We start from the raw sequence: 15,699 nt of genomic DNA, 5'->3' as shown, positions 1-15,699 counted from the left end.
TTAAAACAATGATTCCAGTTTATTTGTCCTTTTTTAATACTTAATAGCCAATAAAGGGGTTGTATCTTTGAATATTAATCCTTTGAATATTGATTATTAAGACCCCAAATATAGGATCATCTATGCAACTATCTGAATGCAAATGCTTCTAAATATGCAAGATCAATTTCTTTTACAGTACTTATGTTTCTGGCTTTAATCTTTTAAAAAATATCCACTTACATAATATAAATATATATATACACATATGTATTATGTTGATGAATCTACACAGGCTCAGTGAAATTTATGTACCCCTGCCTACATTTCTGCATAAACTTTAAAAAAAGTGTTGCTTCTGGTACTATACATATCGCTTTCATAACTTTTAAAAGTCATAGCCTAGGTTAGTGACTCAGGCTTGTAACCTGAGAGTTGCCAGTTTGAATCTCATGGCCCGTTTGTGTTCACTACTTACTGGGATGGGTTAAATGCAGAGGTCACATTTCGAGTAGGTGTTCCATACTTGACAAGCATAAAAAAATCTGCGTCAAAACAGTAAAACCACACGACACTAATTAAAAATCCATTAAAAGATTCAGCTATATGTACCTGGAGCAACATATTTATGGTCTTTAATGAGCCGAACAAGGGCACACGTCGCTCCTCTCTAAAACCACCACTGGGTCAGCACCCCCTTACAATACCTTCACTCGCTTTTACAGACTCGCTTGTACCCTCTAGATCCCTGCACTCTGCCAACGAGCAACGTCTTGTGGTGCCGTCCCAAAAAGACCACAACTGATGGCATATCACGAAATAATTTTTTATCATTAATTATTAAATAATTATTATAATTTACTGACTTTTACGGTGCCAATTTATTATTATTTTTTATTTTATCAACTTCTCTCATGGTATACACACACACAAGAAGGGCCTAATATGCATATTCCACATTTTATCATAAGTGTTTTAATGCAGTGGTCTTGGTCTTGACTTGGTCTCGGCCTGTCTTGGTCTTGACTTGGTCTCGACCCTTCAAAGTCTTGGTCTTGTCTCGGTCTCGGCCTGTCTTGGTCATGACTTGGTCTCGGTTTAGGTGGTCTTGACTACAACACTAGTGGAATGATCTGCCAGTTGGGACAAGATCTGCTGACTCTGTAGCTATCGTCAAGAATCGGCTAAAACCCATCTCTTCCATCGACACCTCATTTACTAATACAGAGTTTATTATCTTTTTATATTTTTCTATCTTCATCTTTTCTGTCCTTAAAAAAACCTTGACTATGTATACTGTGTTAGACTTGATGAAACTATTTCAATTGCACTTATGTATTGCTTTTCTTGTATTGTTCTAATTGCTTTTATTGTTTAGCTCATTTGTAAATCACTTTGGAAAAAACATTTGCTAAATGACTAAGGGCCAGATTTACTAACAGCATGCGCCAGCGCAAACCATAATTTTGCCTTTAAATAAAGACTGTCAGGATTTACTAAAGACGCGCAGTGGATAAATAGTGCTGAAAAGGTGTGGTCTAGTGATTTTTGCGACTGATCTTATTGCATATGCATTTCTTGGAGTTTCCCTTTCAGACGCAAAATTTATGGGGGGAGATTATTTAAATGATTCATGCAACGCAATTTACTAATGTTTGTGATTGTGATATTACTGGTATTTGCGGCATTATTTAACACCAAAAAAGCAAGTATTATATCATTTTGCGTTTGAAATGGCTGCAATTGTTGGTGAAAGAAGAGGCATCAGAGAGCATGTTGTTCAAGGTAGATGATTTTTTTAACATGTAACAGATTATTTGGAATGCCAGAGGAACATATATTTTTTTAAATATTGTTTGCCAAGCCATGTTATTTTTTATTTGTTGGAGGAAATAAAAGAGAAGTCATGTGGAGTCACACAATAGCAGGTGTTTCAAAACTTATGGAAACCTTAATTTTTTTCTCCTTCGGTTCTTTTCAGTGTACTATGGCTTTATTAGCTGGGATTATTACACACCCCGATTTTCAGTTGAGATGTCTGTGGTAGAGGTCGACCGATATGGCTTTTTCTCTGGCCGATATTTAGAAATCAGGGCAGCCGATGGCCGATATGTTTGGCCGATTTTCTATTTGTACATAATAATCAAAATGTTTTCATCATTAGCAGATATTTTAAATGTAAAAATGTCACTATTTAAGTCAAAGAATTTAAAAAAATTATGACTGGTCTTTCTGAAGAGTTTTACAACCTCCTCTGCACCATGCATTTATCAGACACATCTTTGATCAGTTTTTACCTATGGCTTTAATTGCTTTGTAGGATAAAATCCTTATTTGGTAGACCTGATAAATTATTTATTCATCATAAAGTTAACATAGTAAATGTCTATGTTTATAAGTTGAGATTGTTATTTAGTTAAAATCTTTCTAAACACATTTACATTCTCATTTCTGAGGCGCTATAAGTGACTGATTGTGCTGACAGTGACGTCTTGTGAGTTTAGTGTTGGGACAGATCTGTTGTTTCAACTGTTCATTCAAACGAATCCGTTCAAAGGAGTCAGTTCGCGAATCGGATGCGCTGTGTTCTAATCCAGGCTGAGCAGCGCAAAACTGTAAACAAAGTGTTACTGTAACAACACTTCAATCCTTGGTGGATATGATTTGGTCTTTATACCTTTCGCCATCGAGTCAGTTTTGTTTTGAGTAATAAAAGCAGGGAGACAGTTTAAAGACAGAAAGCGTGCGCGCGCGGCTCTGCTCTCTCTGTCACGCAAACAAAACTCATCATCAGTCATTAATCACATGAAATGAGCCTAATCTTTGCACGGACAGTGCACCGCGAGACATAAGCCCGTCGCGCTGTTGTACTGGCTGCTTAATTTGCGCGATCCCACCATCGTTTACCAAAGCTGTTTGTGAACAAGGCATGGCTACACACACGGGACGGGAGCAATCTGCTTGCAGCAAGAGGCAGCGTCACGAGTTCTACAACAACGCTTAGGTGCCAGCAGATGCGCCTGCCTATTAATCGGCCTAATTTTGCAGCAAAATCGCCCAAAGCCGATTTTTTAAAATATGCCAAAAATCGGCCAATTAATCGGCCGGACGATAAACCGGTCGACCTCTAGTCTGTGGTGCTGAACTCAAGTGCATCAGGCGTAAGTAAATCACCCGCACCTGCAGGGATCATCAGCTCAGCTTTTTTGTGCTGCTCTTAGTAGATTCCGTTGGTCAATATGAAAATCAGCTGTTGCGCCTGTGTTTTTTATTTTTAGTAAATAACCCGCAGATATTACCACCATCAGCACTTTTTTAGAATTGCACTTTTACATCTTTTACATCTTTTTACATCTTTAATTTGCCCGGTATGGTAAATCTGGCCTGTACGTATGGCGAGTGAACTTGGGTTGGATATAATGCACTAAAGTAACTCTCTCTCAAGTTAATCTTGGCTGCACAGAGAATAGAGCGGGAGCAGAATTTTAATCTGAGAAGTTGTGACACTGCAAAAAAAGCTAAAGGGGTTCGTATAATGGGGCTGCATTTCTTCAGCTTTGCTGGTGAGAATTTGCATGTAGGTGATACAAAATAACATGAAACAATAATGAAATACATTAAAGAAAAAAGTGATTTCTTGTGTAACACGACATAACACAAATGATAGAGTGTTACTTTCTTAAAACACACGCGCACTCATATACACAGGTGGATAAATAACCATACATTCTAATTTCCCTGTGTGCTATAAATGATTTTAGTGCAAATGCTTAAACCTGCCTATAAGTGTGTGTTTGTGTGCAGTGGAGCAAGATGACATTTGGAAAAGAGGAATGAGATTGTACTTTGATAAAAGCAGAGCTATTTATATGGTCAGAGAAACCTAAGGTGACAGGAATCAGGGAGAGGGTGTTAGGCACAGCTGGAGATAGAACTGGATGACAGGAAGATACAAGAAAGGGAGACAGAAATAGCGGTAAGGTTTTGAAAGTGGCTACATTAGTGGCAGGTGAGAAAAGTTTGATGAAATGATACTAGAAAGGTTTTAAAAATCTTGAAATTGTTTCTTTAAATGGGCAAAATGTAAGAGGTACTGTAACCATAACAATAAAACATTCTTTCAGCATTCAAAGACCCTTCTGATTGGAAATGAGAGGCACATTGGTACTCACATGTTGAAGAGGTTGAGACCAATACGGTACAGCCGTTTTCGCATTACATCAGTGGAGAGGGTAGGTGATTTACAGCTAGTTGGGTTCTCGCATTGGTATCTTGGCAAGCTCAGGATCATAGCCTGCAGAGCCTCTTTGGATGAGACCTCTGAAGTTGAGCGCGCTGATGTAGATGTGCTGCTGCTGCTCATCTGTTCTGAGCTGTTGTCTGCCATGTCTGATTCAATACGCTTTGCCTCCAGCATCTCATTTGGGGTGACCAGCGTCTCTGCAACCTCTGGTGGAGACAAGGTATCAGAGGTTACTACTGTCTGTGCTGGAATTGTCGGTTCTGACCCTAGAACTTCCTTATTTTCCAGGACCAGAGGGCATGCCTCCTCCCCAAGTTCCTCCTCACTTGGTGGAGGGGCTGGGAAGTCACCATCTGGTACTTCATCAACATCCAGCTCTGAAGATGCAAAAGCTAGATCCTGTGGAGGTGGTGGTGGTGGTGGTTGTCCTTGTAGCAACTGTTCATTGTTTGCATCATTAACTGGAGATTGCTGTTGGTTCTCGGTAATCATGGCCCCCTGCTGGACACAATTACCGAGAGAGACGGAAGTGGAGGATTCCAAAACTGAGGAGGACATGCGAAAGTTCTGGCTGTCAATTTGAACCGTCACGTCCCGGAAGGCCATCATTAGTTTACTTGCACTACGGGCCATATTCTCAGAGTTTTCAACTTGGCTTGTTCCACTCTGAAGCGTAACAGGGTTCATGGGGCCACCTTCTTGGACTGTCCCTGCCACCCCAGATGTGCCACCAGCTGTATTAAAGGCTTCTGAGCTAAACTGATAGGTGCCCCCTTCTTGAAGAGAACACATAGTTTTCATGCTCCAGTTGCTGAGTGCATCATCGATGGACTTGGCAAGAGACTGGACTTGTTCATTGAAGGAATCCTCCAGGTCAGTTAGAGTGCCTCCCACTGTAGTGGGCAGGGATGGGGACCGGACCAATGGGATACTTGCCAGATTACAGCCTTCAGCCAGTGCCCGTTCAGCCGAGATTCCCTCTGTATTTTGCACACGCAGCTTTCGCAGGGAGATACGTCGTGGCAAGCGACTCTCAAGGAGGGAGTTTCGGATCTTCTCAAAGTTTTTGCTGAGCTGGTATTGGCGGAAGGCAGTCTGGATTTTGCAGGCTGCACGCCGTGAGATAAGGTGGCCCCCATATTTGTGCTCTAACATTTCGATCTGCAAAGAAAAAGAAGGGAAGCAAAGTAAGATAATGAGACATTGTGATAAACACGAATGAACTCTGAATACAAGCATGACATTAAATCAATAGCATAGACTAATCAAAGTTTGCTAAATATCATGACATGCTGAGACAAACCAATTTTCCAGTCTACCACTTACTGGATGGCTTCATGCGGAAACTCTAAATAAAATTTGCCAATTAAAATCAATTCACTGGATACAGCATCCAGAGCAATTAACCCACCATAAAAAAGCAATAAGTCTTGAAGCTAAAGTGTATCACGCTCATTTGTCAAGTTTGAACTGGTTCAATTAGACAGTTCAGGTATATCAAATTTTTTGTACTCACTCTAAATATTATTTTGTTTTAATTTATTTTAATAAATTTATTTATTACATTTTATTGAATTAATGGTTACACTTTATTTTGTGGTGTCTTGTTATAGTGTAATTATACATTTAAGTACTAAGTAACAACATGTACTAACTATAGGGTTAACCATGTAGTTATGCAAAAAAAATTGTCATTACTAAAGTAATTACATGTAATAGCCACAGTAAAAAAAGTATATTTGACAATATTTTGCTTTGTACCTCTTTAAAGTAACTAATTTCTTAGTAACTAGTTACACCCAACATGGAATCTGGCTGGAATCGTCAGAAAGCTAATTTAAGGACCCTAGCTGATACTCAATACTGAAATTCACCTGATATTTTCCCTTTGTGCTTCTATCAGCTGTCAGGGGTCTTGTGCTTTTGTGGGTGAGCTCAGATTAGAGGTCATTAAAGTCCCGCCATTTTAAACCGTGTGATAAGAGTGAGTGAACTGATGCAATCTATGTCACGGTAACATTCAAACACCCTGAGAGAAGTTTGAATAACACCAAAAAGCCATCTTATCTCAGCAATCTACATTTGTCTCAGACTAGGTGGGAAAAGAGCGATATGTCTGGGGAATATTAAGTTCTTGCTGAATAGAACCTAGGCTCCAAGCTACAGTGAGTTTCTTATCAGAGGGAGCCATGAGCTGGGAATACTACTGCTTTCAAACACACGGAGTCGACAACCAGCCATGAAGAACTCTCCATTGGTACAAAAAGGTCAAAAATAATATGAGTAAAAATCTCTTTATTGAGGTAAACATTGTTACTATCTAACAAACCTTACTACTTCTACTTACTACCTCTCATAATTTTATTTTTTGATGAAATTAAATACATGCCAAATGTATTCCGTTACTATCATTTTCTAATTATGGGCATTTAGTGGCTTTTGCATCTGGTTTACGCATCTACTTTCTTGTTGTAGATAATGCCATTGTTACAGTAGTCATCGTTGTTGCCTGAAGGTCTTAAACTCTCCTTAAAGAAGTGATAGCCAACAGACATTGTCTTAAGTGCAACAAACTTGACTGAAACAGTCTCAATATGCTCAAATAGGGCCATGGATAGACCATTCAGAACAATAGCCAGGTCCTAGTATGGCTCACAGGCCTCAGTTAATTATCAGGGACTGCTTATGTGAAGAAGTGTGGTGAGCAGATATAGCCACCACATAAACCTTCAGCGTGATTTGCAGTATTTTTCATGCAAAACTCCAAAACTGTACCAGTCTGGCAGTTACCTGGGTCAGACAAGGTGCTCACTTTACCAAGAAGTGACGACTTTCCACTTTAAGACATAAAGCGTTAAGGGAGCTCTGGAGTGCACAATGGTCTTCTCTACCTTAGCTGAGAGACCGGAGTCTACGAGCCCTGCAGCTCTGGGCAGGGGTGAAAACGTGCACTGCCTGTCAGAGAAAGAAGGTCCATCCTTACAGGTTTTATCCATGGTGGGCTGTTAAGGAGAGACACCAGGTCTAAGATCCATATCCGGTTTGGCCAAAACAGGGCCCACCAGGAACAGGCGAACCCACTACAGAACTCCTGGAAACAGAGCGTTTGGGGAAAACCATACAGGCATAGTGCCAGTTGTATCATAGCATCAACCATCACTGTTAGGGACTGTTCAACTGTTCCACATTTTTTATATTTCAAAGCAAACTCAAAGAGTGATTTAAAGTTAACCAGTCTTGTGACAATTAAGTAATTTTTCCTATTTTGTTTTCTTTTTTATAATTTATTTCTTTTTATGTTATTATTTTGCTTTGTTTATACTTATTCATGTTTGTCATTTTGTATGTTATGATTTCTGTATTTCTGTAATTTGTCTAGGGACTACGAATGTAAATTAGCCCTGTGGCTATTATCCGGCATGTTTATGTCTGCTGTTGTTGCTTCAATGCAGATGTTAATTAATGTGCATTGTTCCTATCAAATAAATAAATAAATAAAAAACCTGAGTGGACAGTGTGTCGTCTCTCAGACGCAAACAGATCCACTTCCGCTTGATTATACAAAAATCCACTCCTTGGGCCTTAGCTCCTGTCTCGAAAAAAGTTTGCTCCCTGATTTAGACACCTGGGAATGTATATTGCTCTGAGCAAGAGCAGCTTTCTTTCTGCCCACAAGAGAATATTGCACGCCAACTTAAACAATAAGTGATTGCAAAGCCCCCTGCAAAAAGGTGTGTAAGAATATGAAAGACTGCCAGCATCTCTAGCCAATATATGCGCCAACTGAGCTGATGGACTTACATTTATTATGACCCACATGGCCTTTCATAACCCCATGGGGAAAACCCTCTCGTTTTGGGCCAACACTGTAGCAGTCTCATGTAAAGCAGCCCCAAAGGTATCACGTTGGATGCTGCTGCTATCAGCCCTAACAGTCTGTGAAACTATGGAACTTTGGAACCATGAAATAAAGGCTATAAAACCTGACTTCAAGTCCCAGCCAACCCTGTCAACGTGACGATGGCGCATGGGGACAGATAGCTTGTGAGTGTCTGCTCCACCCTGGGCATTTGCCGATTATATGTGCACACCCATCCCTACAATGTTTGAATACATGGTGGCATGAGGGGTTTGGACACAGGCTGATTAGGGGGCCTTCCATGACAACAGCTCACTGTGGTCACAAAAGAAAGGCATGCTGCCCCAAAGAGGCTGGGGTTTCTGTTTTAGAAAGCGCTTGTCCCACATACTCTGGGAACAAATGCTCTCATTTCTCTGCCGGCTTCAGTTTCTCTAGCTTTGGTGATGCAGCACAAGTTCCCTCGAAAGGGAACGTCACAGATAAATGGCAAAAATAAAACTGGAGTGAAAGAGGGGGTAAGCAAGAGACACAGAGACAAGAAGCTGTGTAATGAATGTGGCCCTGTTGCAAATTCACCCATTAGCCAGCTGTCAGGTTTGTTTTTGATCACTTCACAATGCAGCGGTTGTGAGAGAGATCATTCCATAACCACTACAGTTGCAAAAGAAAGGGTATAGCGACGACAGTGCTATCTGTCAAGTCAATGTTGACAAATAAAACCCGACAACTGAATCACAGCATTCTATCCAAGCCCAGTTCTTTATCAGAATGGCATAAAATTACATATAAATATCCAAACAAGACACGGCTACAATCACAAAAATGTGATGGAAGCTAGAGTCAAAATCGGACACTATTGTCAAAACTAATTTGTGACCCAGTGATTGAAATCAAACTTTGATGATTCTAATCTATACATTGTAAAACTTTAGTCAAGATTTTACAGAGGGTGACACATTTTGGTGGGTATTTCAGTAGATGCCTATGTAGACTTGACTTGCAATGTATTAATGTATGCCCATTAAGGAAGAACTGTTTAAATATTAAAAAGGATCAACCTTAATCGCAACCCACAATGCGGCACAAATTGTCTCTTAGGTATCCTGATATTTCTCTGCTTCACAACAAAAACTTGATATAAAGCTATCCAAAAAGCAGCTCACAAGGGACACACTGTTGTTATCAAAGATGATTCTCTGGAAAAGGTTAGATAGATGTAGATGCAATCTCATTGGCTCGTTTAATGACATATTTGGTGCTTGACATTAGTTTCTCATTTGCATTGATTTGTATTTCAAGGATGCATGTATATTTATGAGGCCATCAACATAAGACAGGATAATCAAAGGTCTCATTGGGAGGTTAGCCTTGCCTTTATTAGCATAAAGAGGCAATCACACAGAAGAGGTGCAACAGTTATCTGCGGAGCCATCAGCTTTTGAGAGATCGTGTCTGGAGTTGCTAAAGCCAGATTATCAGCACTCAGACGCACTCGGAGGGAGCTGACTTTGCTGATAGTGGATCATGGCTTTTAGCATTTTGCCTGGTTTGTCAGCCTTAGTCAGGATAATGCAGACTGTAAAATCTGATTGGATGAGCCTGGTTTAAAGCTGTCGTCCTGCGACTGCACATCATGAGCATTTAACATTAATGCAGCGTCGCTGTTATGTTGGTTGTTAACCAAAAACAATTCACAAAGAGGCTTATACACTCATTATTATTATAACATCATTGTTGGATTTGACAGAATGTTAAGGAGGGGGGTCTAAAGCTATTTCATGCATTCTGACTTATTAACACTTTTCAAGAGATGGATTCCTCGTGATAAACATAGGCAAAGTGTCAAATAATCAGTATTTCTGAGCCAAATGCACTTTGACAGGGTTCGTACAAGTTTCAGAAAGTATTTTTTAAACACTATCTCGAGTGATGCTTGTTGACACGCGGCCAAGATGGCAACGGCAGGCATTGCCTATACTGTACTTTAAGCTTCAAAACAGCTCTTCACAAACCTATGGGTGACGTCACGGACACTACGTCTATATATTTTTTACAGTCTATGGTTATGATTGAAGCATCCATAAAATTATATTTTAAAATAATTAATTTAGACAAAATACTAATCAAAGATTTAAACATGACAGGGCTTCACGAAATGAATGAGAATAAAGTGTAATAAAGACATGAAGGTCAGTGTTAACACATAAAGTAAACATATTAAATCCTGTGGCTTGCTACTTCACACTTTCAGATAGTTTCTTCTGAGAAGATTCAGGATTAGTTCTATTTATAAACTTGTGAGTTGAGATAAGCCATTTCTCATGAACATTCATTTTTCATTAGCTTGGGTTTCTCTAAGTGATTATAGAAAGATGAAATTCACAGCACATGCCACAGATTATCTCAAATACCTGGAAAGGGTCATGGGCATAAACAGTGTTTGATTTGTACTCCTAAGGTCAATATCTGGCTTTTCATAGATGTCTGAAGTCCCTAAGAAAACCAATTATTCTGGCAGAGGATAGGAATAGCAATTTATAAGCAAATTGCACAAACATAAAGAAAATAAGAACCATACCTGAACGACTCGCATATATGCTATCACATCAAATTATTTAATATGTAAACTAACACTTTTTCTGAGATATCTAATGTCCTCCGATGTCATACATGATTCAGATCTTAATTCATCCTGAAAGGAAATTCTAACATTTATCCTAACAATCAGAAAACATCCAGTATATGCCCTAATCCTTGATAATGTAAATTAGATGCAAGAAAGTCTACAATACCCTGGACAAATTATTTGGGTAACATTCGAGCAAAGACTTTAAAATATTCAGGGGAACCAATAAATTACAGTATGTTTTCCTAAGCTATATACAGTACAGTGATATACAGTGTCTTAGCCTCAAACATCACACTCAGAGACTGATGGCTGAACATCTGATGCATAAGGTACACAAATTGAAAACATCAAAACATCCGGATACATCATTGCTAGGTTAAATAACTTTTTAGCCCTTAGTTCTGTGTTGTTTTATGTAGTTCAGTGTCTGTATGTTTCACCATGGTCCTGGAGAAATGTTGTCTTATTTCACTGACTGCACTGGTTGAAATGACAATAAAGCTTCTTGAGGTGACATGATTTCAGTTTCAAAGTCATCCTCTGATTGGTTGAATTCGTCTTAATTTACGTCAGTCAGATTGCCTCTTGGATAGGCCTTGGCCACTGAAAAGGGAGACAGTGCAATATCTAGATAGAAATACTGCTTGAAAATGATATGTATGAAAATTATTTTCTTTAAGATAAAGGCTTGTAACCAGACCGCTATTTTTGCGCTATGTTTAATATGTTACTATACAGTGTCTGAACACTTCATCAGTCTGGAAAAGGAAAATGAACCCTCCTTTCCAACGCACATGAAAAGCTTTCTGTAGCTAATGCTAACAAATTACTTCAGGCTTGAGCTGAGACGCAGCCTTGCCATTTTCTTCAATATCATTTATTTGCTTTGTTTTCTTTCTGTTTCTGTGCTTCATTTATACATATGGCCTTTACTAATATTAAAAGCAGAACAGTCATGTGGTTATACTATTAGATAATTATTCTCCACCTAATATTGGGGAATTGGGGAATGGAATATGCAATACAAATGAAATGAGGCATTGGGATTTTTAGGTCACCTCTGTGTTACCATGACAACACAACCTTTTCACCCTCTCACTCTCTCTCCATCCATCTATCTATCTTTCAGTCACTCTATCTATCTCTGTCATCTCTCTGTCAAGTTCCTTCTCCTCAACATCACTATATACCCTTCCCAGGAACTCTGCCAGAGTATTTTCTCTTTTGTTTTTTAGACTCAAGTACAAACATGTTTGTACTTTAAAGCCGAGAAAACAATGCTACCCAACTGCAAAAAAACAGAGAAAGAATCTCTACTTTAAAACCTAGTAAGCTGCCGTCAGTATAACACCTGCATCAAACCTTATCTATAAACATAATAGAAGCTCAAGTTATTGACCTGGAACGCTCTATGTAGGCAACAATATTGCATGCCACACAAATATTGTTCATCACATGAAGCACAACGGATACTTGACTCAGAATTGATTCCAAAAGAGTTTGGTGCTAGTATATTGCCAAGATAACATATATATATATATATAAAGATCAAAACAGGGTACAAATAAGTCCCAAAAAAATAGTAAAATAGTCCAATTAAACTGGATTAATTACTGAATAAAATTTCCTGACTGTCATCTGAAGATATGTATTCACAAAGCTGGTTGCAGTGCTTTCTGGGATTGCTTTTAGAAAATGAGAACTCTTCAAAGAGCTGCAACGTTTTGCGCAGACATTGTGTCTGGATAATGCCAATGATACATGAATGAAAAATGCTCTCCCGGCAGTTTTCTGGGTTTAGCAAAAGAGCCACTGATATTTCATCTTTGCGGTCCTAACACATGGCATTAAAAATGACAGGTCGGCCTCTACGAAGTCTGCAAATCCAAAAAGCTCCCTGTACTCTACCCTCTATGTTTATTTATGAAATATTATAGCCAATTTCATGGTTACAGCTATCAATTGGAATGTAATGGGGTGTTTACACATTATGTGTCTTTGCGCTCCACCTGTTCAATTTCTCCATTGTTGGTCTTTGTAAACAAGCATCACATTGACGTATTTGACAGTTACGGCACATCTCATTGTTTTTTCAGCATTTTGTGCCTTGAATTATATTATATGTTGTGTTTTTGAAAGTCAACGGTTTTAAGTTTTAGCAGATCAATGTCAGTTTCAAAACAATGGAGTAGTCATTTTTATCTAGGGGAGGGATACTCATTATTGCACATATAATCATATTTACACATTGACAAACATATTCAGTGTTTATACCTGAAGAAGAAAGTGTACAGTAGTTCAATAAGTGTGTATTTGTGTAGCATTTTTTTGTGTGAATTGACCATTTAGCACCAAATTTCTACAAAATTCTACATTGGGTGTTCCACAACCATTGGCACAGATTCCATGTGGGCCTACTGATAGGTTAGAAAGCTGATGGAGATGCTGATGGATGTGTATGAGATGAAGATGAATGATCAACTTGTAAACATCCATCTCCAGTAAGCTCCAGCACCCTGAGCCACCTCAACTTCAAACTCAGCCACCTTAAAGCAACCATAAGAAGCACAACAGCCAGTCCTTATAAGCCTGATGCATACACTCACACGTACCCAAGACCACAATCCCACAGTGCCTTGCTCCCTACCTGCTTGTTTTTGAGGTCGAGCGAGAGTTCATAGTCCGAGGTTGTGGAGTGGCTGCACGCTCCGTTCCTCTGTACTCTAATTGGTGAGGCAGTGTGATGCAAGCTTGGCCTCCTTCCCGCACCCCCCGTACATGCTGCTTCCCTCTCCTGCTCCTCTGTCTCTTTCTTTTCCTCCTCTTGCTCCAGTTGTTGTTGCACTTGGGGTTTTTCTTCCTCTTTTTCTACCTCTTGTAGCTCCACCTCTTCTTTGTCAACCTGTGCACTCTCTGTGTCTTGAGCTCCACCTCCATCTCGATCCCCGTCTCCCCCTCCTCCATCGACAGATGTCGCGGTGCTTTCTGCAAGTTGAGGCGTCACCTGGACCTCAGGCTGGATTGCACTGGCAGCAGTCACCCCTGGTGAGGGCGACACAGGTTCCCCAGGGGATGGTGACACAGTGGGAGGAGGGGAGGGTGTCTCTTCACTGCGGAAAGGAGGAGAAAACGAAGAGTCAGCCTGCAGCCCAGGCACCATTTGACCTTGTCCTCCAGCTCAGGGGGGTGTGGCCTAGGGTTGGGTCAAAATCAATCTCTCCCTCCCTTTTCAACTGTGCCCAGCAGGGCAAAGAAAAAGAGATGAAGCGATTGCCCCTACTGACCATCATAGGATTGGCCTGAGAAAGTTACCTGACAACCATAAGGGGAGGGTGGGACACACAGTGACTTGTGACACCCAACATGTGACGCACACAGACAGAAGACAGTCATGCAGCTAGCACTGAGTGTGTTTACATGTACAATAAACCGCTGGTAACTAGCAACTAACATTTATGAGAATTTAAAACTCCTGGTTTGACTCTCTTTTTTCGGAACGTAAACCAACGTGAATGTTAGTAATGATGTTTACCAGAGTAAAAATCATGCTTAAACCAGTTATTACTTTTACTCAATGAAAGAAAACATGTTAAACATGTTTACATGATCTTACAAATTGTATGTTTATTAACCAGTTTAAGAATGTCCATGTAATTCCACTCAGTTTGGTATATTTGCCACTTTTCCCTGCAGTGATGTTCTGTAACCTGTAACTGGATTCATTCAACTATGTGGCGTACCACAAACCTACAGTTAAGGAAACAGCCATAAATATTGAGCCAGGGCCCCGTCCACAAGCCATGATCTCAAGTATGAAATTTGGGATTAAAATAATGGCACTGTAGGATTCACAGAGGAGCGTACCTAGATAATTTAGCCCTATCTTTTATAGTTTTATTGAGCATTTCTGTCAAATTTGTGACCCTTGTTTTCTGATGGCTGGGCATAAGAATGAACATTTACACTCTTAAAAATAAAGGTGCTTAAAAGATTCTTAACAGCGATGAACCATTTTTGGTTTCCAAAAGAAACAACTTTAGTTTTTTATACCTTCTCACAATCTAAAGAACCTGTTTTCACTACAAAGAACCTTTATTGAAACAGAAAGTTTCTTCAAATGTTTAAAGTTCTTTATGAAACCTTCCCCAAAAAATGGGTCTTTTATGGCACAATAAATCACTATTATTTTTAAGATTTTTTTTTTGCAATGCTTATAAGCACCATTTCAATGTCTCCCCAATTAAATAAAAATATCCAATAACGTGGTATACATGTATTCCAAAACCAATCTTTTGATCAATCTAGCAGTCTTGGGTTTTTACAGCAGTTTCTTTGTTACCGTTCCAGTCATAGCATACTGTACCTATAGTACCCAAGTGACTAATAATGTAGAAACAACTCAGCGCTAGTTAGCCGTAGCACATACAGTAGCTAAAAATGTGTTCAGAAAGCCCCTCGTAGGCCAACTCACAATGATCCAACAAACGCCAACAAATGCTTTTGTTGAGGTTTGTTGGGTCCGTATGAAACCCTTGTTGTTTGATCAAAGTAAATGAGACTTTAGAATGTTGGGGTTTTGGCCTTTGATTGGTTGTTGTTGGTGTGAATTGGCCTTATCTCTTGTTACTAATTTAGCGAATGACATCTAATAGACCATTTACACAAAAAACGGAAATACATTAACGAAGCGTAAACCCAGCTTTGTTGTCGGTGAAATGGCAGCTAGAGTGTTTTCGACTATCCTGACTTGTCTTCCGAAGTTCACCTGCACCGATGTGGTGAAGAGTGGAGATACATTCGTCCACTAATGACGCTTTTCCATTGCATAGTACCCCACGGTTTAGTTTGGTTTGGGTCGGGTCAGCTGACCTCACTTTGGCGTGGTTAGCTTTTCCATCGAGTTTAGTATCACTTCGCAGTGGGAGGGATTATAGGCATGTCGTTATATATATGCGCTGCCTACTGCTGTGACATCATACAAGTTAG

The 15,699-nt window shown here is 39.6% G+C and overlaps 1 protein-coding gene across 3 annotated transcripts in view; it reads right to left on the bottom strand.

Moving 5' to 3' along the window:
• The window catches only part of iqsec3a (IQ motif and Sec7 domain ArfGEF 3a), a 165,438-nt gene that overhangs the window by 69,450 nt on the left and 80,289 nt on the right, over positions 1–15,699 (bottom strand). For 2 of the 3 annotated variants that reach the window (XM_065274663.2, XM_065274664.2), the window contains exons 3-4: positions 13,361–13,823; positions 4,152–5,383 (exon numbers count right to left, since the gene is read on the bottom strand). In XM_065274663.2, coding sequence (XP_065130735.1) covers positions 4,152–5,383; positions 13,361–13,823 — 1,695 coding nt within the window. The remainder of the gene's footprint in view (positions 1–4,151; positions 5,384–13,360; positions 13,824–15,699) is intronic. The other variant, XM_065274665.2, reaches the window with a different exon arrangement.

Source organism: Paramisgurnus dabryanus, chromosome 1, assembly GCF_030506205.2.
Source record: "Paramisgurnus dabryanus chromosome 1, PD_genome_1.1, whole genome shotgun sequence".
Lineage (NCBI taxonomy): Eukaryota > Metazoa > Chordata > Actinopteri > Cypriniformes > Cobitidae > Paramisgurnus > Paramisgurnus dabryanus.
This window is presented reverse-complemented; position numbering and strand designations above follow the sequence as displayed.